This window comes from Gopherus evgoodei, chromosome 10 (genome assembly GCF_007399415.2).
Source record: "Gopherus evgoodei ecotype Sinaloan lineage chromosome 10, rGopEvg1_v1.p, whole genome shotgun sequence".
Lineage (NCBI taxonomy): Eukaryota > Metazoa > Chordata > Testudines > Testudinidae > Gopherus > Gopherus evgoodei.
Genome location: NC_044331.1, coordinates 84,332,118 through 84,353,535, shown reverse-complemented (window position 1 = coordinate 84,353,535; position 21,418 = coordinate 84,332,118). Strand labels below are relative to the sequence as shown.

General features: G+C 45.9%; 1 protein-coding gene across 1 annotated transcript; it reads right to left on the bottom strand.

Moving 5' to 3' along the window:
- Positions 1 to 4,163: 4,163 nt before the first annotated feature.
- Positions 4,164 to 21,330, bottom strand: DCTN5 (dynactin subunit 5). Its single transcript, XM_030577837.1, has 7 exons — positions 21,228 to 21,330; positions 19,215 to 19,283; positions 17,604 to 17,722; positions 14,667 to 14,778; positions 12,013 to 12,115; positions 10,965 to 11,056; positions 4,164 to 4,593 (listed from the first exon to the last, which is right to left on the bottom strand). The coding sequence occupies exons 1-7, from the start codon at positions 21,273 to 21,275 to the stop codon at positions 4,573 to 4,575; spliced, it is 564 nt and encodes a 187-aa protein (XP_030433697.1). The 5' UTR covers positions 21,276 to 21,330; the 3' UTR covers positions 4,164 to 4,572.
- Positions 21,331 to 21,418: the final 88 nt, after the last annotated feature.

Below are 21,418 nucleotides of genomic sequence, written 5' to 3'. Positions count from 1 at the left end.
GTCCTGCCCACAGACAGTGCCCTGGATGTCCAATCGCTCTCCCTGCAGTGGTGGGGGCTGCAGATTCAGGACTATGCTTGGGGTGGAGCCCTGGGACATTTCCACAGAGAACGGTGTTCTAAAGGGGTCACTTGTTGGGACAGACAAGTGATTCTGCTCTCGCCCCTCCCCCCAGGACTCAAAATGCTCCTGTTCTCAGGTGGAGAACCCAGTTCTCTGCACACAGAAACTTCCAGACGAGACCAGAACTGCTCCGTTTGCCAACTTGCAGCCAGCCCTGGAAGCCACCTGGTGTGGCTGGGTAGAACTGCCATGATAAGGCCATTGTGGGGTTCTCACACATGTGGATTGTTCTGCCTCTGCCTGATTCCTGCTTTGTGTGTGCAGTGCAGCTTGGGGACATCTGGTGCTCCTGCTCAGCTGGCATACAGGGCAGCATCCCATTCGAAATGTGCTCGCTGGCCTCAGGAACAAACTAGTGGGCACTGGGCCCGATTTGAGGAGGGCAGCTCAGGCCCAGAAGCCAGTGACATTAAAAGGGGTTCTAGAGAAATAACACGTGCTCTCAATTTCCCTCTCAGTGAGATGGTGCTATTTTCCCTCCCGCAGACTATGAAGGACCAGCTTCTGCTGAGTCAGGAAGGCTCAGGGCACCTGCTATCGGGCAGTAGATGGAAGCTTTCCTTTGCCTAAGTGACGTACACAACGCAGTGTAACTTTCATTTGGGTTTTTTTGGTTTATTCTGCCCTGTTTGACAATGGCTCTTACCGGCCTGAGTGCAGCAGATTTACAGTGATACCATTAGTGACAAGGGCACTGCGGGGTTTTCTGACCCGGCACCTCAGCCAGCCCTTCAGAAGAGTTCTAGTTTGAAGTGTTTGTGTTTCACAGGGCAGTATTTCACAGCCGGGCACTGCAGCACACTAGGGTGCTGCCAGGCCTGAAGAGACGTGCCATGGAGCTTTTTTAAAAAAGACATGTGCGAACAAACCAACCTTCCCTTGCATTTTAATTAGTGTGGGAGCCAGATGGCACTCTAGCCTTTGGCTCTCTGGGACGAGGCCCCTTTCAAATATTATGCATGCATCACATTCCACTCCCCAAAGCCAGGTTGATAGCAAATCTGAGTCCTGCAGAGCGCGGGCAGGGGAGGGGAAAGCCGCCTTCTGATTGCCCACCTCCTCCAAGCAGAGCTCAAGCTCCCTCACCAGCTCCCCTCCTGTGAGCAATGGGTGGGCTCCTCTGCCCCTCCCCCTCTCCCCTGTAGCTTCTGGGGGTGGGGGTGGAGAGAGCCCCTGAAGCCACCCCCCCCAGCCTTGAAGGAGAGTGGGGACCTTGCTGCAGTCCCCCATGGTTTGGAGGGGGCAGAACTGGGGTCAGGTGGGGGCTGAACTGATGGAGGACAGAACTGGTGGGAGCTGGGAGCAGCACTGATTTGGAGACTAGGGGCGAGGATTGATTTGGAGGTTGTGGGGCAGGATTCATTGCTGATCAGGGGCCAGGCAGATGAGGGGGGTGAGAACTCCTGCAGCAGGGGCCAAAATCCTTGTACCCAGTACATGTGGGAGCAGGGGCAGCACAAACACCCTCTGAGGATGTGTTCACACATCACAAACAGACTGAAAAATCAACATACCCTCTTTGTAAATAACCACACATTTGGGAGGCCAGTCTCCTGATGTGTTGAGGCCTGACATTTGTTTTTAGGTCTCTTGAAGGTGGCGATACTCTGAGTGGGACTTAATTAACTACATTGCATTTAAAAACAGCAGAGAAAGTTGCACAACCTGGGGAAACTATTTTGAGAATGAGAAGAAATGATTAATTATTAATTGCGTTTCATCCCAAAATATTATTCTCAAGTTGATGTCACGTTCTCCACTGCGCATACTTTTGTCCAGAGTTCTTATATTCAGATTTAATGTTCGTTTCCACGGTTGAAGATGTTAATTCTGACACAAAAGACAGATTGTGATCTACCATTAGCTGCCATAGTTTTGATTTTAACCCTACTAGCCGTGTGCTGGATTGGATCATGAATATTCATGAGTTCAGTTGGAGACAATAGGATGTTCTGCCTCAAAATAACTGAAGGTATCAAGGTGTGCGGCAGCCGAGAAAAGGTTGGGACCCACTGTTATAGGGAATGCTCAGATGAATACACTGACCAAATGCCCAAGCAGGCACATAGGCTCTCGGTGTGGCTAACACACAGGTGAGGACATGGTTTGACAGGAGCGTTATTGGTTTGTCTACATGAGAATATACAGAATGATGAGGCAGGGCTGGGACACACAACTGTGCACGTGGCTGTAAGGTACAATAGATGGATGAGGCACTCAGCTACATACTATGGTGATGGAGCCACAGGTAGAGTGGGAACTTCTCTATTACCACTGCTAGCCCTGCCCTGGATTCTGGCCCCTTCTTTTCACTTCTGCCCCTCACGTCGTCCTCTTTTGTGAACGTAACCTTGGCTCAGAGGGCTTGGCTGTATTTCTTCAGAGTCCAGTGTTCTCCCCCCACCCCTTTCCTGTTTTACAGAGTCATCTAAGGACTTCCAGATCCTTAATTTAATTGCCATCCTTTTCTGATCTTAATCACCCTGGCTCTGTTTGTAAACAAAGCAGTGACTCCCTGCACCAGGGATAGAAGCTGGGAGAAGCACCTCTCTGCAGAACGCACATTCCACACTAATGCTGTGCACTGAACAGCTCTGCTTGGGAGCACCCCCTCCTGTATGAAACTCCTGTGAGTGGAGTGGGGGCATGGTGCTAGGGGCTCTTGGAAGCTCTATTTGCCCGCTTCCTTCACGGTGCCTGCCCCATTCATGATGGCTGAAAGACACTTTGTGCAAGAGAGGAGGGGCAATTAACTCATATCCTGGCTAAAATCAAAATTGGGCCATTCCATTCTGCTGTCCTAACTGTCCCCTGTGGTTATGAAGGTGACACTCTTCACACCTGATCTACAGTGCTGGGGATGCTGGGCTCTGCTCCGACAGCAGTGGTGGGAGACATGATCCCCCTCTCCCAGCTGAGATTCTAGTCATTGTTACCCACAGCCTGCTGCGTGCCCCTCTGGCGAGCAATCCGGTGGATGCCCGTGCAGGTCTACAGGAAGCAACGCCCCTGGCATCCAGTCAGCTGTTTCGCTCAGTCGCAGGCAGGCAGGCACCACGCCCAGCAAATGCAAGCCACCTTGCCTGTTTCAGGGCAGCACACTCGCTAGCTGGAGACTTGCACAGTGACATTGCTAGCCCACAGCTGGTACCTGCCCAAAGCCTGCTCCTTGCAGCAGCCGGGAATTGCCATTGGACACCTAAGCTTCATGTCTGTTCCACTGGAATGGGTTCCTGCTCCTTTTATACCATGACAGGGGAAAAGGCCCATCTGCCCGGTGTGTCTGGCTCTGCCCTGCAAGCTGGCTGGGCCTAGGGCCCCCTGAATTTCCTAGCTCTGTTCACTGCTAAAGGCTCGCATGACCTGTAAAAAGGGGTCAGGTCAGTGTTTTATATGTTAATTTAGAAATATCCCTGTCCTGGCTTCCCCTCCCCATTAACCGAACCAGCTTCATTTAACCCAGGAGTGTGAGGATGACACAGCCCCAGCTGGTACAAGACACCTTTGTAAACAGTTAGCCAGCCCCTCCCAGGAGACGCTGCTGCTAAGTTTAAATAAATACTGGCTAATTGGTACCTCAGGCTACAGGCATTAAGATCTTTTCTAGAAGGGACCTGAGAGTTCATGGCTCTTCTGAAACTGGAGTGCTGGGCACATGTTAGGGGCCAACACTAAGCCCTGCAGGTCACTCATATTGTAGCCAATGGCTCAACTCATTCCAGGAAATCCCCAGCCTGGCCTGGGGGCTCCTGTCTCTGTAGAGCAGGTCTGACCCTCAGCAATGCTCCTGGGGCCCATTCCGTCTCGTGGCAGGGCCCTTTGATAACCAGCACTCACCCAGCGCTCCTAAGGCTTGGAGTGATAGCAAAAGCTCCTTTGTGGCTGACCCCAGCTATCCCGGAAGCACAGGCTGGGAGAAGGCGGCTTCCTAAAGCTCTGATTTTGTTCCATTTCTGAGCAGTGTTTATATTTCAAACAAAGCACGCGAGCATGGTGTAATGCTGGATGTAATGCAATTCGTGGCCCACAAAACAGTATGGTGGCAGAATGCAGGCCTGGTTTATTGTTTAAGCAAGTGAGAATGTTTTTAAAAGGTTCCTGAACAGAGGAATCCAGTAGCGGAGTCTCCATTGCCCACAAAGCCAACTAGCTCCACTGTGGCCATTTACTCCAGGTCTGCGCAGCAAAGCCTCCTCATGGAAGTTGTGGTTCATTCTACTGTATCAGGCTAATTGTAGCTATCAGGAAACAACAACTCCCAAGAGGCAGTGGTGGCAGGCACCAACCTAGGGACACTTCATCATTCCAGCCAGTGCAGCTAGCCAGCAGGCAGAGGTTCAGAGACGAGCCTGGACAGAGTGATGCTCCAGAGGATGGAGGTTAAAAGGGCCAGATCTGGGGGATTTTAACAGGGCTGCATTTGTGAGGTCTTCGCTGGTGACTTGGTCTTTAGGCCCTGGCAAAGGCCACCTTAACAAAGACAACAAGACAGATGGTCATTGAGGCAGCAGTGTGGCAGCTCAGTATGGTAAAAGGGGATTCCAGGCGGACATGCGCCTGGACAGCGCTGCAACTGCAGGCCCCTGGCTGGACAGCTGTGCGAAAAAACCACAGCACTAGGCAGCTCTAGCCAGGGGTGTGGGAAAGCATGGCAGGTCCCATAGCTCATCCAAATGGCTTTTGACCACACCCCCTTAATTCCACGCCCCAAAAGTAGCTCCCATCTTCCAACGGGGTTTTCCCCTTTATTTAGTCTTCCTTCCCTAACTTCCTGATGCCCAGGTGGGGTCACCAATCAAGAAATCCTTGTGAAATGCCCTGTGTTGTGTTGAAACTCTGAAGTGGACATCATGGTAACACGCCTAGAGCTGGACCCTTCTTGTCAAGCACAGAGCTGCCTTGGTCAGTCAGCAAAGAGACGGTTGGTAGCCTGGGTGCCACTCTGCAATGTGACTTAACATGTTACTGCAGCCTCCATGTGATCATGCAAGCAGCTCAGCAGTTTAAGTGTGTTGGGGCATGTGATCTTCCAGGCAACAATCTATGTGCCTGTATCATGGCAGCTGCAGAGTACATAGCTCCTGCTTCTCTGTGGAGAGGCCATGAGGGGAACAGACTGGAGGAACAAATCCTTTCAGCAGTTAAGCTCACTTAGCAACAGGACACAATGTCCTCCCATGCAAAGAACATCTGACTTAATACTTGCTCTGCTCAGGTGAAAAGGCAGCAGGCCCTGGCCCACTATCACCTTTTCATCACACTAAACCCAGGCAAGGTGACTCAAAGGAGAAATGTACAGTAGAGCTCTTTAAGCGTCCAGCCACATCTGGCTCCAGGCCCAGTTTCACAGGGTTTCTTAAACCCAGGGTGACCAGACGTCCCGATAAACTCCTCAAAATCGGGTTGTCCCGCGTCCTGACCAGAGTACGGCCAGGAAGCCATTTGTCTCGATATTTTGCTTCCTAGTCTTTAGCGGCAATTCGGCGGAGAGTCCTTCAGTTGTGGACGGTCTTCAGTGGTATTTCGGTGGCAGGTGCTTCTGTCTTTGGCAGCAACATTTATTACCCCCCACTGAAGACTGTCCGCGACTGAAGGACTCTTTGCTGAATTGCCGCCAAATTCCCAGATGAGTGAGTGTTAAAAAACAAAAAAACACCCCCTTGCGGCAGTCCCTATATTTTCCCCTTAACATCTGGGTCATCCTACTTAAACCCCAGTGGGTTTCAAACTTTTTTATTGGTGACCCCTTTCACATTACAAGCCTCTGAGTGCAACCCCCCCAAATAAATTAAAACACTCTTTTTAATATATTTAACACCATTATAAATGCTGGAGGCAAGCAGGGTTTGGGGTGTAGGTTGACAGCTCGCAACCCCTCCATGTAATGATCCTGTGACCCCCTGAGGGGTCCCGACCCCCAGTTTGAGAACCCCTGTCTTAAACTCCACTTAAATACAGTCGCACTCACTGAATGGATCTGGTTCGCCAATACAGAACCAAGTATTAAGATAACCCTTGAATGGATTTAAACCAAAACCATGCTCTTTTTGAAGCCCCGTGTAGACAGGGCTTAACAGGACCACAGCACTGGAGGATCCAACAGCCACTACACCAACCCTGTGTCATTTTAGCTCTCATGTAAAATCAGATCTCAGGGGGCCTGCCAGTGTTGGCTGGGCTGAGGAGCAGGTAGAAAAGGAATCCCACCCTCCTAGAAAATTAGTGTCAGAAGAAAACAGGCATTGCCAAGTGCTTGAGGCAGCAACAAGAGAACTGTTGCAGAGGGTTGCGGGTGCTCACACTTCAGGGCTGGAGAGAGGAACTGGCTGGATTTTAAAATGGGCTGGGTACCCTCAGGACTCTCATTTCTAGTAACAATAATCAGGGTAAGAAAGCCTCGTGCTGCAGGGCCATTGCAGACAGCTGTAGATATCGTTTCACCTGTTGCTCAGGGTGGGGGTGGGTGGAACATGGCTGTTTAACAGTGCACCTTGGTAAAGTGACAGGAACCAAAGGATGCAGTATCCAACTAACATTTCTGAGATAACTGATGTAGGCGGAATGCAATTACCAAATTGGAATTAGGATAACACCTGAGGATAGACACCCTAGCTCTTAAGAGACAGGACTACAACAGTTCCAGCTGAAATATGGCATGCTGGGAGATGGAGTCTCCATAACCTACACCTCCCCATTAAGAATAAGTGTGGGCTACATTTGTGGCTGGCTGCCTGTTCCAGAAACAATCTCTTCACTCCCCTTCTAGCAGCAGGGCTCTTCTTTATTTCCCTACTCTTTAAGGGTGGGTGGGAGGAATTAAAGCTAAAGTGGGCAATTGGCATCAGCTCTTCAGACTTGAAACTCACTGCCTGTCAGTGGAGCTCATTTTGTGGCAAGGCTCCACACTGCATTTGGTTTCCTTACAAGTGTGACTTTTCAATTAACTCCAAGGGATTAAGAATATAAAAACGGCCACATTGCATTGGACCAATGGGTCCATCTAGCCCAGTATCCTGGCTTCTGACAGCAGCCAGTGCCAGGGACTTCACAGGGCACGAACAGAACAGGGAAATTTATCAACTGATGCATACTCTGTCATCCAGTCCCAGTTTGGAGGTTTACTGACACCCAGAGCACGGGGCTGCATCCCTGACCATCTTGGAGATAGCCGTTGATGGGCCTAACCTCCATGGACTTCTCTAATTCTTTTACTTTTACTTTACCCTTCACAACATCCCCTGGCAACGAGTTCTGCAAGCTGACTGTGTGTTCTGTGAAGTAGGACTTCCTTATGTTTGTTTTAAACCTGCTGCCTGTTAATTTTAGTGGGTGACGCCTGGTTCTTGTGTTGTGTGAAGGCGTAAATAACACTTTCCTATTCACTTTCTCCACACTATTTAGGATGCATTGACCTCTATGATATCCCCCCTCAGTCATGTTATTTTCTTTAAGATGAAGTCTTGTCTTCTTTAATCTCTCCGCATATGGAAGTTGGTCCATACCCCTAATAATTTCTGTTGACCTTTTCTGTACATTTTTCTAATTTTAATACATTTTTTGAAATAGGTTGACTAGAACTGCATACAGTACCTAATGGTTCCTAGCATTCTGTTAGTTTTTTTGACTGCTGCTGCACATTGAGCAAATTGTTACAAAGAACTAACCATGAGGACTCCAAATTTTTTCTTGAGTGGTAACAGATAATTTAGTCCCCAGCATTTTGTATGTATAGTTGGGATTATTTTTTTCCAATATGCATTACTTTGCACTGAAAACTGAATTTCATCTGCCATTCTGTTGCCCAATAACCCAATTTTCAGAGATCCTTTTTTAACTCTTCACAGTTTAGGATTTAATTATCTTGAGTAATTCTGTATCATCTGCAAACTTTGCCAACTCCCTGTGTACCCCTTCTGTTGATATAGACTAACACGATTACCACTCTAAAACCCTTCTGCCAGATCATTTATGAATATGTTGAACTGGTTCCAGTACAGATCCTTGGGGGATCCTGCTGTTTACCTCTCTCCATTCTGAAAACTGTCCATTTAGTCTACCCTTTGTTTCCTATTTTGTAGCCAGTTACTGATCCATGAGACAACTTTCCCCTCTCATTCCATGACTGCTCACTTTGCTTAAGAGTTTTTGGTGAGGGACCTCAAAGGCTTTCTGACAATCCATGTACACTGTATCACTCTTACTCACATGCATGTTGACAACCTCAAAGAATTCTAGTAGATTGGTGAGGCGTGATTTCCCTTTACAAAAGCTGTGTTGACTTTCCCCCCAACACATCATGTCCATCCACGTGTTTGATAATTCTGTTCTTTACTAGAGTTTCAACCAATTTGCCTGGTACTGAAGTCAAGTCTCCCAGCCTGCAATTGCCAGGATTATCTCGGAAGCCTTTTTTAAAAATCAGAGTCACATTAGCTATCCTCCAATCACCTGGTACAGAGGCTGATTGAAGCAATAGGTTACATGCCACAGTTAGTAGTTTTGAAACTTCACATACGAGTTCCTTCAGAACCCATGGGTGAAAACCATCTGACACTGGTGACCTATTACTGTTTAATTAATCAATTTGTTCCAAAAACTCAGCTATTGACACCTCAATCGGGGAAATTTTCTCAGATTTGTCACCTAAAAAGGAATGGCTCAAGTGTGGGAATCTCCCTCACCCCCTCTGCAGTGAAGACCAATGCAAAGCATTCATTTAGCTTCTCCACTCTGGCCTTGTCTTCCCTGACTGTTCTTTAGCACTTCAATCTTCCAGTGGCCCCACTGATTGTTTGACAGGCCTTCTGCTTCTGATATAGTTAAAAACAAAAACTGCTGTTAGTTTGTCTTTTGCTAGTTGCTTTTTAAATCCTTTTTTGACCTGCCTAATTATACTTGATTTGCCAGAGTTTATGTTCCTTTCTGTTTTCCTCACTAGGGTTGGAATTCCAGTTTTTAAAGGATGCCTTTGCCTCTAACTGCCTTTTTTAATTGTACTTGGCAAAACTGGAGGGTTCTTATCTTCATGCAACTGTTTATATCCACCTTCCGTTCTCTACCTGGCTGGAGCTAGTAGTATTTTTTGACTGGAGCCTGTTATCACATTAAAGCTGAGCGAACAGTTTTGTGCAGGGTCGGTAGGTGTTTATCAGAGTTTTTCAGGACAGTTTCCCGTCAGTGGCCCTAGATTTTTATTTTTCTGTTTCTAGGTATACAGGTGAAACAGACAGCAACAACAGCACAAGTTATTCTGTTTCGGGTGATGCAAGAGGCTCTTTAATGCACTCAAACTAAATGCCTGGTAATAGCTCAGGTGCCTCTCTTTGAACAATAGAATGTGGAATGAGTCCATCAACACAGCAGGAACTCAGTGCCCTTGGCAGACAGCTTACTCTGCTTTCAGAGCAATTTGATTTGGAAAGTTACAACTTTCAAGTCACTTGACCCATATAAGAGGCTTTTAATTTATGTACAGTAAAAAATACAAACAACCCAGACAGTGGTGTTACATTTGATTAACCGTAGTTACAAGACAGGTAGTATTTATATAGCTGCTAGTTAGTTAATGTGTATCAGAGCCCTACGTGATACAAAACAGCTAAAGGCCCTTTGCTGCTATTCTCACCACCACACACCTACAACACTATTGCCATGCACCCTGGCTCCTCAGTCAGTGCAGGAGACCACCCAGAGGCCCCCACATTCAGCAGGGAAGGAGTAATGCTAAGGTTGAATACAATCTAACAAAAAGAGACTCTGTTTATCCTTGGCAGGGCCCACCCTACAGGAGTCAGGTGTGTGGAGTTTGTAGCCTCATGTGAATTAGGCACACAGGCTACCTCCATAAGAATTATGCCTAGTGTCTGCTGAACAGTGCCCAAAATGCCACTCCCTACTTTTTCTAGAGATTTCTGATTTTTTCATGTTACAATTTTACACTGCAAGTAAGAGCTGCCAACAGGCTCTGCCCCATGCAGTACTGCAAACCTGGATAAATGCCACACTCCCCCACTCTTGGTTTCAGATAATTCAGTGCAGCAGAGGGCATCCTCTTTCCATAATCCCAGCTGAGACTGAGCTGCATGATGCTCAGAAGAAAAATGGGCATCAGCCATGAAAACTAACCCTGCAAGGCGTTTGGGATTAGTGGAGGTAAATGTCTCTACTGCCAGAAGTTACCAGCTGGTGAGACGTTTCCCTTCAGACAGGGCAGAGAAAGCCCAGGCTCTGCCCATAGGCCTGTGGGGCAGGAGTCAGGAAAGCTACGCTACTGAAAGCTTTGAAGTGAGCTAAGGGAGGCAGAAGATGTTCTATTCTTAGCACAGGAGAGAATCTCGGTCCATGGGTTAGAGGGGAGATGAAGGAAAATCCTGGCTCTTAGTAAGTATTTACAGTAGTCACTCTTAATGAGGATGCTGGCCACACAGCCTCTCTGTTCGAGAGCGAAGGTTATTTCTAACAGCCAGACACACTGTCAGGCTGAATAGAACAGATATGTGCGATTCACTCTGGCTAGGAAGTATTTACAGTAGGGTCCTGCCTCACTGCTCAACAGCAGCAGGATGCATTAGTCTAGCGGGAATTGTAACTGCACTCCAACCCCAAAACATTTACTGGCGCAGCTCACAGACAATATGGAACAAAATACATTTGAGTAAATAAACAAAGTTTAAACATGGCACAGCAACTTTTCACAAGGTTTTGCTTGCTGGAGCTATAGCGTTAATAACACAGAGCGAGGACATGCCACTCCAAACAGCAGAGCTCACTAAACATCCTCCCCTCCCCAAAGCTCCCTGTAGTGCCTTTCCTTCTCTGAAACAGTAAATAGGCTACTAGACCTGAGTAAGTGGCAAGAACTTCTGGTAATAGCTCTTTGTAACATCCATCATCAGCTCTTGGGTGCATTCTGGGAGTTCTCCAGAGAAGAGCCCTAAAAAACCAAGAGAAGCGTGAGTGCACATGTTCTCTTGGGAAGCAATGAGCCTGGGAGAGTTTTATTCAGCTTCTCCACTAGTATTTATGCTCTATATACTGCAGGTTAAACAGCAACCGATGGGCTTGTGTAGGGACACTGCTCTCATGTAGATCAACACAATAGTGTGGCTTCCCCATGAGATGCAGTAAAGCAGCCTGTCTCCAGCTAGATCCCTTCATGGCTTACACCCACCCTAGATAAACAAGGGTCATGAAAGCTCTTTCCTAAAGAAAGGCTAGTAACCAAGGGAACAAAGGTTACATTGACCTTTCCAGCAGGGCTGTTTCCAAATGACTGGAACATTTACACCGCCAGTATGGTCAGCAGTGCTGTTGGGGTGGGTTCCGTACCAGCACAGATGGGTAGTCTAACAGGAGCATTCACAGGCTTTAGTTTGGAGCATCTGCCCATGCAGGTAGCACATGCACAGTGGTCTAACAGAATTCTCTCCAGCTGTGTTTATGGAGGCACCTGCAAATCCAGATCATATGGGAGAGAAGAGGAGACGCTTTCTTGATGCCAAAGCACAACTGCCTGTGGAATGCTGGATGCTTGATAGGCCACGTTGTTGATTCTGAGCTCTGCTGGGAAGTGATTCTGTAACTAAGAATGGTCTGAGCTGGCAATCAGACTGACAGGCCCTAGCTGTATTAGCCTAGCTACTGAATGTGCAGATGCTATGCTTACTCATCCTGAACTCCTCTCCCAATAATATCCTGAGACAGTGAGTTCCATTGGTTAGAATTGCTACTTTTCATTTATCTGAGCACTTCCCTCCCCTCTCTTACTATAAGACAGTGCAACCATGGAGCCTACCTGGCCTTCTCCACATCAATGTGTTGTATTTCTTTTAAATATCAGGATATACGTTAGCTGAATTTATACTGGAAGTAAAATTAAATGGACTTTACCTGGGCAGCCTGAAAAGACTGTAAAAGGCGGGACCACGGTTTCAGGGGGTAGAACTGTGTTGGCTAGAATTTTGCAGCAGTCTTTCAAAACACACCTACGACCCTAAAACACAGACCAGATTCCGTTTGATTGTATAACAACAGAAACACGCTTTGTCGTACTCCTACTCATGTCTCTAATATTCAGAAGTGAGTCTGACTGCTCTCGATTAGTCAGAGCTGCTGCGAGGGCTGTTTGTAAGAAGCAAGATATCTGCCTGCAGCCCAGGGTTCGTCTCCTCTCAGCTCGGATTGCTGATTTCACTATTAGGCCTGGTCTATACTAGAAGTTACACCAGCGTAACTAGGTGGGTGATTTTTATTTTTTTTTTTTACCAATAGTTGTCCTGGTATAAGCCCTAGTATGGATGCAGTTATACTGGATAAAGTTATCTTATACGGGCATAACTTATTTCTGCTTTGGGAAGCAAAATTAGCTATACTGGTATGTTGCCCTTACATTCCATCGACACAAAACAGCAAATGCCCCTTAAATTATATCAGCATAATTAAAGCAGCAAAACTGTTTAGTATAGATAAGCCCTTACTGCCATGCTGGCGGTCTAGAAATCATTAGTGCACTCTCAGTACAGAGTTACTAGTCTCTCTCTTTGCTTTCATACACTTCGGGCTGGAATTAAAATGTTTTATGTAGGTTTGGCCAACAATAACTTTTTGTTCATTAACATACATGGCAATCTTTCATGTTTTACAGATCAACACATACTAGCAGAGACTGTCTTTTGTGTGGAAAAATCTGTGTGTTCCTCATAAATGCATAGTAGGGATTTACATATTAAAACAAGTCATTTCAGGTAAGTAGATATTCAAGTGGGAATTGGTAGTCCTAACCATGTAGGAACTGGGCAAAATATTCCCCACTGCAGTAGTCAATAACCTTGGCTGTATGGCATTCTCTATACCTGTGCTGAGCTCCACTTGTACCTCTGTGAAAAGCACACTCTCCTCTGGATACCCTGACATCAACAATTCCTAATGCATGCTGACAATCCAACTGCTCTTATTTGGCTTACAGAGGCAGACAAAGCCCAGAAACAAATAGCAATTAATAGGAACGTCCACTTGTCTAGCCTTGTGTAAACACAATGTTTGAAAAGAACACGCATGTTTTTGAAACAGGCAACAGCGATTAGACTGAAATTGCTGCACTATTTAATGCAACTCAGGACATTAACCTTTTTGAAAGAGTCACCCTGTTCAAAGACGCTTGGCAGCCTGTCTGAAACGATTAGCAATTAGTGCTCCATATATTCGTTTAACCGAATGATGATACAGCAAACTGCACATTAATCTTGATGATAAACTGCCAACTGATACAGAAAGCCATTACTAATGGGAGTCATTTGTTGGCCATTCATTCCAGGTAGATAGGGGCTATTGAGGCCTCACAATACCATTGTATGTCATGAGGCTTTTCTAATGTCTTCCAGCCTGGTTTGCCTTGAGAGAGGGAGAGAGATACCCTTGGGACATGGGCTCAGAAAAAGGAGCCCTTGGGGCCTCTCCTGCCTGCACCAGCTACTCTTGGAGAGAAGAAACTGAAGGTGTCTCAGGTAATAAGGTTACAGGCCCCAGAAAGGGCCTTCTACCTCATTTAATTACACTCACCCCCATTTTTGCCGGCTGTCAAGCTCAAGCCATTTAAAGACATTATTGCATTCTGCCCTCTTTGTACCACTGGCTCATTCCTGCCTTCCCAGCTAGCTCTGATCATTTCCAGGTAGTACATGCTGGCACCTCCCCGCAACTCCACGTTTTGTGTGGAGCAGAAGAAAATGTGGCTTTGCAGTGTTTGATGTCTGTGATGAAAAAGATCTAGTGTTAATCTGAACTTCTACTAGCAGGCTGCCTTTCTTCCTCTGAAGCAGCGGAGTAAGCTGCAGGATCTAGCATTATCAGTGGGTATTAATGTAGAATTCAGAAGTTTTCTCAACTAAAATAAGGCAGTGTCACTAACTGCATAGTCAATTACACAAGTGACCACCTTGGGCATGGTCAGGCAAACCTCACACTTGCCTTAGGCCTATTATTCAAGGCTTCCCAGACCTAAGTTACTGTGTCAATTTCAGAACACCGCTAGCACTTGCTGTTTCCCAGTCAGCTGTGTGCGCTCTGGCCTTCACCAAAGCCCAATCTCAAGCTCTATCACAGAGCAGAGCGTGTACATACCTGAGTAGGAGGCATGCAGCACAGGTGCATTGGGATCCAGCACAGACTCCTCATGCTAAGCTTCACCTTTATATTTAGCCCAGAAGCCTGAGGGACCAGTTACATTTTTGGTAGCACCTTCACTTTAGAAGCATTCTCAATACAAAAGAGCACAGTCTCTGCCCTCAAAGAGTTTTCACACTCCAAGCTGAGGGAGGGTTGTTACATGAGGACAGTGATCAAAGTGGGGACCGTTCAAGGCAATAGAGATCACCCCTGGCTAGCATCTGTTCCAGTGTACGGGAACTTCTGGTCCAATCCAAAGTTAGTCCATCTCTCTTAACCCAAGGATGGGAATTTCCCTGATGCTCTGAGCCAGCAAAAGGAAGTATAAGTTCTTAACTGTATTTGAGGGGTTTAAAGAAAGACTGACCATGCGTACTTACAATGACACAGTTCTTGCCTATGTGAACGTAGGAGCCAATCTGGGCTGCATTGACAACGCAGTCTTCTTCTATAAAGACATGATCACCAATGTGGAGAGGGAAGAAAGCAACTCTGGAGAAGGAGAAGGGGTTATTTGCTCAGGCTCTGCAGCACTGATGAATCCACAATAGCATTAAACCCAACATCATGTAAGTGTCCCCACCCCCACCAGCTTGCCAAAGGCAGGGCCTGGAGCCAAGACAGAGGTGGCCAGTAATGGTGCATTTTATATTAATTCCTCATGATGATCAAGCAACTTTTCAAACCAGGCTAGCTGACAGCCATTAACTGCTTATAATAGGAGTTAGTGCAGGGAGAGAGAGGGAAGGGGACAATAAGGAGAAGCCAAAGCAGCCTGCAAGGATATATGTAGGTCCTGCCAGCCAAGACTTCATGGACATTCTGCCTTATCTGGCCCTCGTCTTCACAATATCTAAGCGCTTCACAATCTTTTAATGCATTTATCCTCTCAACATCCCCCCAAGCACGGCAGTGCTGTTCTCCCCATTGCACAGATGGGGAACTGAGGCACAGAGAGCCTGTGTGGCTTGCCGGAGGTCACACAGGAAGCCTATGGTGTATCAGGGAATTGAACCTGGGTGTCAGGTCCACTGGACCATCCTTCCAGCTCGCTTGTTACAAACTGGGAGAAGTTCAAGTATTGCTGCCTTCTAACTCTAGCAGCTCTTTAACGGGCCTGCGTTACCAGTGCACCAGATACTTTACTGCTCAGGAAGTGTGCTAGAATCGGAGTGTTCGAGGACATTCGAGCAGGACATCCCTAGGGGCACAGTCATGGACTGTGTTCATTCATTTGCTCATGAATTAAATTGTGTCCTGCTACAGTTTGCAAACCAGGCACCTTGTAACAGTCACAGTAGAAGATTCTGTGGCCATATGAAAATATCACCAAGATGGTGTTTTTTAAAACAATTTAAGGTCTGAATCCCTGGGTTTGTCCGAGCTCTACTTACAGGAAGGAAGGTGGAAAAAAGTGGCTATAAACCCCCTTTGCTCCTGGGACTGGATGGGGCCTAAAACAGCAGCCCAAGAGCTGCTCTAAATTCTGCTGTCTGAGCTGCTGGCCAGAGATTGTTACATGATGCATTCCAGCTTTGTTTCCTGCATGTCTCTTGTGCCAGAGGGAGAAGGAATGAGGTTGAGAGCTGGCTATGGCTGAATAAAGCATTAACACTAACTGGTTTGTGATGCTGCCCCAACAGACCATAAGCTTTTCAGGGCAGAGGTACCTCTCTGGCTGTCACAAATGGGCTCAAATAATGAAGCAACTATCTGTATTTAAAACTCCACAGGAGGAAAAAAACCCACACATTAAATCTGTTCTCTTTTGAATACTGAATTTTAACTATTCAATTCCAAGCAGACAGCTAGGACAATGAACACACAAAGTCTGACATTTTCTGGGCTTAACATGCTGTTTAGAAGCTTTAGGTCAGCTGCCTGTTAAAGCATTTTGAATTAGGATCCCCAATGGGAAGCAGGAATGAGAAGAATAAAGCAGTGAAGTCTGAAAGTTCATAATGATTAAGTGATTTTAATCCTTTTAGAGCCATTCACTGATAAACATTGATAAGGCCATAATAGCCCATGACTGGATATGAAGGTTAATGCAAAATATCTATAGCTGATACATGGTCCCAAAGGAAAGCTCCATGTTCAGATTAGATTTAAATAAAGGCCAGTGGGCTGAGTGTGCATTTAGACATTGGAATCTATAAGGGATTTCTTTTGCCAATGCTTCAGCCAAGATATTAGATACTAGTCATAAGAGGTAAACTGCAAAGGGAAAAAAAGGATTGTGCCCATTTTGCTTCTTTTGATGCAGAAAGTAAGTCTGATAGGGTATTTTGAAGTTAAATTCATTTCAAGCATGTAGTTTATATTAGAAATTCCTCAACCCTCGGAGACTATGGCTGGAATACAATATCTAAAGCCCTGGATCCCTCAATGTGCAATCACTGCAGTCTGATGGGCCCAGCTGACTCCAGTGGGGCTTCATGTGAGTGCAGGGATCCCTGGTTCACCTCTCATTGCAGGATTGGGCCACACATGACAAGTAACATACGAACATACACGTCTTTTTCTGTTACAAATAAGCAACCACTTGGTATCGTCAACTGCTCTACAACCTAGCCATCATTAACCGGCTGATTTCCTATAGGCATCTTATAGATGTTTCTTACAGACTGCATCCAGGGCAGAGGCTGGTCTTGAAAAAAGGAAGTATAGTAGCCTGATGGATCAGTTTGGGGATGTTTTTCCATGCATGTTAAATAACACAGACACCAAGGGACAAATAAACAGATCCAACAAATAATAATATTCCAGCCTAGTTATCTCCAGTACCAGAGATCTGAGACATACATTGTACAATGCAAGATTCTTCTTTTATAGCCATTATTAAAATATGGTAGTAATATAGTTAGATCTGGCTGAGGTGCACTGGAGGAGTATGTGCTAGTCCCAGGCTGCATTCAAGACTTAGAAAAGGAGTAAGTATTTCCAATTGCGCGAGTATTTTTAAAAGGTGAACTGAAGAGTTAAAACAGAATTGTTTAAGAATCCTAGCTACTAGCAAAATATATTTAGATGTAAAGATTGCAGATATGTACATTTAAAATAAATAGGTCAGCCTCTCCTTCGCCTATGTCTCTGAGTTCAGTCCAGTGACTTCCATGCTGTAATTTGATAGGATTACTGACCCACAAAGCAGAGCAGGGAATAAGATAAAATGCTGACTTAGGAGGATTTATACAAAACTGTAGCAACAGAAACAGTCCCCCTGAGTTCAGCTCTTAGCAAATCCAAAGCGTCTAAGGTCACCTTTCAGTTTAAGAAGCCTCATAGCACAGCACAGAAAAAATAGAAACTCCTACCCCTTGCTGAATTTCTTGAAAGGCGGCCTGATGACACTGCGGCTTTTCACAACACAGTGGCGTCCAACTCTTACGTTTGCCAGATCACCACGAATAATACAATCATTCATAACTATCGTCTAGGTAACAAGAGAAAGAGAGCCAAACGAGTTCAAGTTCTGCCAATGTTTTCAGTAAGCTTTATTATACTATATAGGGCCACATGGATCAACTAGTGTAACTTCAATTAAATTATATCTTCCAGCAGGGCTCCGCTGGGCCCAAGGATCACCAGCTTTTGTCACTGGCACATATAAGTATATGAATCGTGGCCCTATAGAGCAAACCACATGAATGAGAACAGAAAATGCAGATTCACTGCTAGAGTCCCTTTCATGAGAGCATCTCAAGACACCATACAAAGGAGTCAGTTCTTATCTCCACTCCACCAGTAGTCAGGCTGAGGCACAGAAAGGTTAAGCAGCTTGCCCAAAGGCTACACAGCGGGTGCAGAGATTTTGGATCCCAATACTGCAATTGATCCAATAGCTAGAAGTTGAAGCTAGATAAATTCAGACTGTAAATAAGATGTACATTTTTAACAGTGAGAACCACTGGAACAATTTACCCAGGGTCGTGGTGGATTCTCCATCACCCACATTTTTAAAATCATGATTGAATATTATTCTAAAATCTCTGCTCTAGGAATTATTTTGGGGAAGTTCTATGGCCTGTGCTATGCAGGAGGTCAGACTAGATGATCACAGTGCTCCCTTCTGGTCTTGGAATCTATGAATCCTGTTCTAAGCATTAGTTAACACTTCCTTCCAGTTGACAGAAAAAATATTAGAGAGGATGACAATGATCAACAAAATAAGTATGTGAGATGAATCAGGAGAACTGCACTAGAAGAATACAGTACTAGGAACTAAATCTGGGAGCGAAAAATAATGTGAAAGGCAAAGGGTTAGAAATATAAAGCTCATTTGCAAGGAAGCTACATGTGCCATGTGTTGACTATTATATGCTGGCTAACAAACATTGATCATATTATTAATATCTATTATCCACACACATCTACAGATATATTTGTTGTATGTCTTAGTACTAGTTCGGGCAGTACCTTCACGGACCAGTACCTTGAATGCTAGTATCCAAAGCAAAGATAAGGAAGAAACAGGACAACAAACTAGGGAACTGGGACACAAAAAGAACTAGATAGGTTCATGGAGTATAAGTCCATCACTAGCTGTTATCCAGGATGGGCAGGGATGGAAAACCAGGAGATGGACCTGATGGGTTAGACTTTAGTGACATGTAAAGATATATACAACTTGTAAAATCATCATATAAATAATACTAGATAAAATGTATAATTTGGGGAGCACACCACTTGCATAAGATGAATGCAACATCACTGCATGGCATGACTTCTCAGAGACTGTAATGTATAGAACCTTTTTCCTGTACCATATTAATCTGACTGACACTGGGTATTTGGCCTTGAGTATATTTCATAACAAACTGAAGTGTGGTCAGTTGATTATACAATTTATCACATGAGAGTTTGACTGTAAACCACAGAAATGCTCAATTTTACAAAAAGTACACCAGTGACTTGGTATTACCCACCTTTCCATTCAGAACTATGTTCTGGCTTCCACAGAGCACAGACTGTCTGCTGACTTTGTTGCCAGATGCCTGAAGGAAACCAAGAGACAGAGAGACGATCAATGACAGAAATACATCCTTGTGATACAAAAGTCCTATTATACCTGTGGATTGTGTGGGGTACTTTATTATAATGAACCTTCACTATAGAATTTTATAGCACATCGTTTGCAAACAGAATGCTTTAACGCTGCCTCCAGGACTCCTGGATGTTAGTCCTTAGGCAAGATCCAACGTAGTATCAGCAGAATAGTCCACTGTCCTCCACTGAATCTCTTCTTCAGGCTCTCTTCTGATAGTAAATCTTCCATTGGGACTCTGCTCCAGGACTGTAATATTGTAATTTAAAGAATACAAGGAAGAAGTGATAGATGTGCTAGGCCATCACCCTCGTCATACTCCTCTGTCCTAAGGCCCCCTGATTTGGAGGCCTGCAAGTAGGAAAAACAAAAACTTGACTAAGACGAAAAAGAGACTTTTAAAATCTCAGATAACTCCTTCTTTTGGGCCTTCCAGTGCAGCCTGCTCTTCTGGAGTGGGAGCTCTCACAGCCAAAGGTTGCCTGGATGCCTTGTACACTAAAACCTGTGTGCACCTAGTTCAGAGCAGAGACCAGGACCACATCCTCCCGTCTGCTCTGCAATCATCCCTTACCTATCTGTCAAGACCAGCCTTTGGACTGGATGCTCCTTAGGACAGGGCCATGTCTCCCGTGGGAGTTCTGAGAAATGAAGCAAACTAAGCATTCATGGAATAAGAGGGAAGGTTCTCTCATGGGTCAGTAACTGCTTAAATGATAGGAAAAAGGGATAGGAATAAATGATCAGTTTTCACAATGGAGATAGGCAAATAGCAGGGTCCCCCAAGGAACTATAATGAGACCTGTGCTGTCAACATATTTATAAATGATGGTGAAAGGGGATCAACAGTGAGGTGGCAAAATTTGGAAATATTAAATTACTCAAGATAGTTAAGTCCAAAGTTGACTACAAAGAGTTACAAAGGGCTCTTTAAAAAAACGAGTGACTTGGCAACCAAATGGCAGATGAAATTCATGTTGATAAGTGCAAAGTGATGCACATTGGAAAAAATAATGGGTTCTAAATTAGCTGTTACCACTCAAGAAAGAGATCTTGGGAGTCATCATGGATAGTTCTCTGTAAACATTTGTTCAATGTGCGGCTGCAGTCAAAAAAGTTGGGAATCATTAAAAAAGGGACAACTAATAAAACAGAAAATATCATAATGCCCCTATATTAATCCATGGTACGCTCACACCTTGAGTACTGCATGCAGTTCTGGTCACCCCTATCTCAGATAGAGAAAGGAAGGGTGTGTGTATATAAGAATTGGAAAAGGTACAGAAAAGTACAACAGAAATTACGAGGGGTATAGAACAGGTTCCACACAAGGAGAGATTAAAATGAGAGGAACTGCTCAGCTTCAAAAGAAAGACCTAAGGGAGGATGTGCTAGAGCTGTTGAGAAAGCGAAGAGGCAAGCGTTATTTACCCCTTCCCGTAACACAAGGAGGGGCTGCCAGCTGAAATTAAAAGGCAAACAAAAATAGCCAACACAACCCAGAGTCAAGCTGTGCACTTGTTACCAGGGGATGCTGTGGAGGCCAAAAGTATAAGTAGGTTCAAAAAAGCACCAGGGAAGTTCACAGAGGGTAGGTCCGTCGATGGCTGTCAGCCAAGATGGGCAGGGACACAAGCCCGTGCTCTGGGTGTCCCTAACCTCTGGCTGCAGGACAGGGGGTGGATCACTCGATACTGGCCCCGTTCGTCATCTGCCAGGCTCAGAGGCAGGATACTGGGGGCACGGGCCTGACCCGGGCCCCGCCGCCCTGAGAGCGGCGCTGCGGCACGATGACACCGCCCCCGGCTGGGGCTGGGGCAGGAGCCGAGCCGGCCCCGCCCCGCGAGGTCCCGGCGCGCCCCGCGCTGCTCCCCCCGCCCGGCAGGCCCCGCACCGTCTCGATGTACTCGGACTTGTTATACAGCATCTCGCTCAGCTCCATCGCGCCGCCGCTTCCGCCAATCGCCGCTCGGCCTCCGTACCGCCGCTTCCGGCCTCCCCACAAACACAGCCAATCTTCGGCCGGCTTGCCGCAGCGTCACATCCGCCCACAACGGACTGGCCAATCTCTTCTCAGAAGCTGCG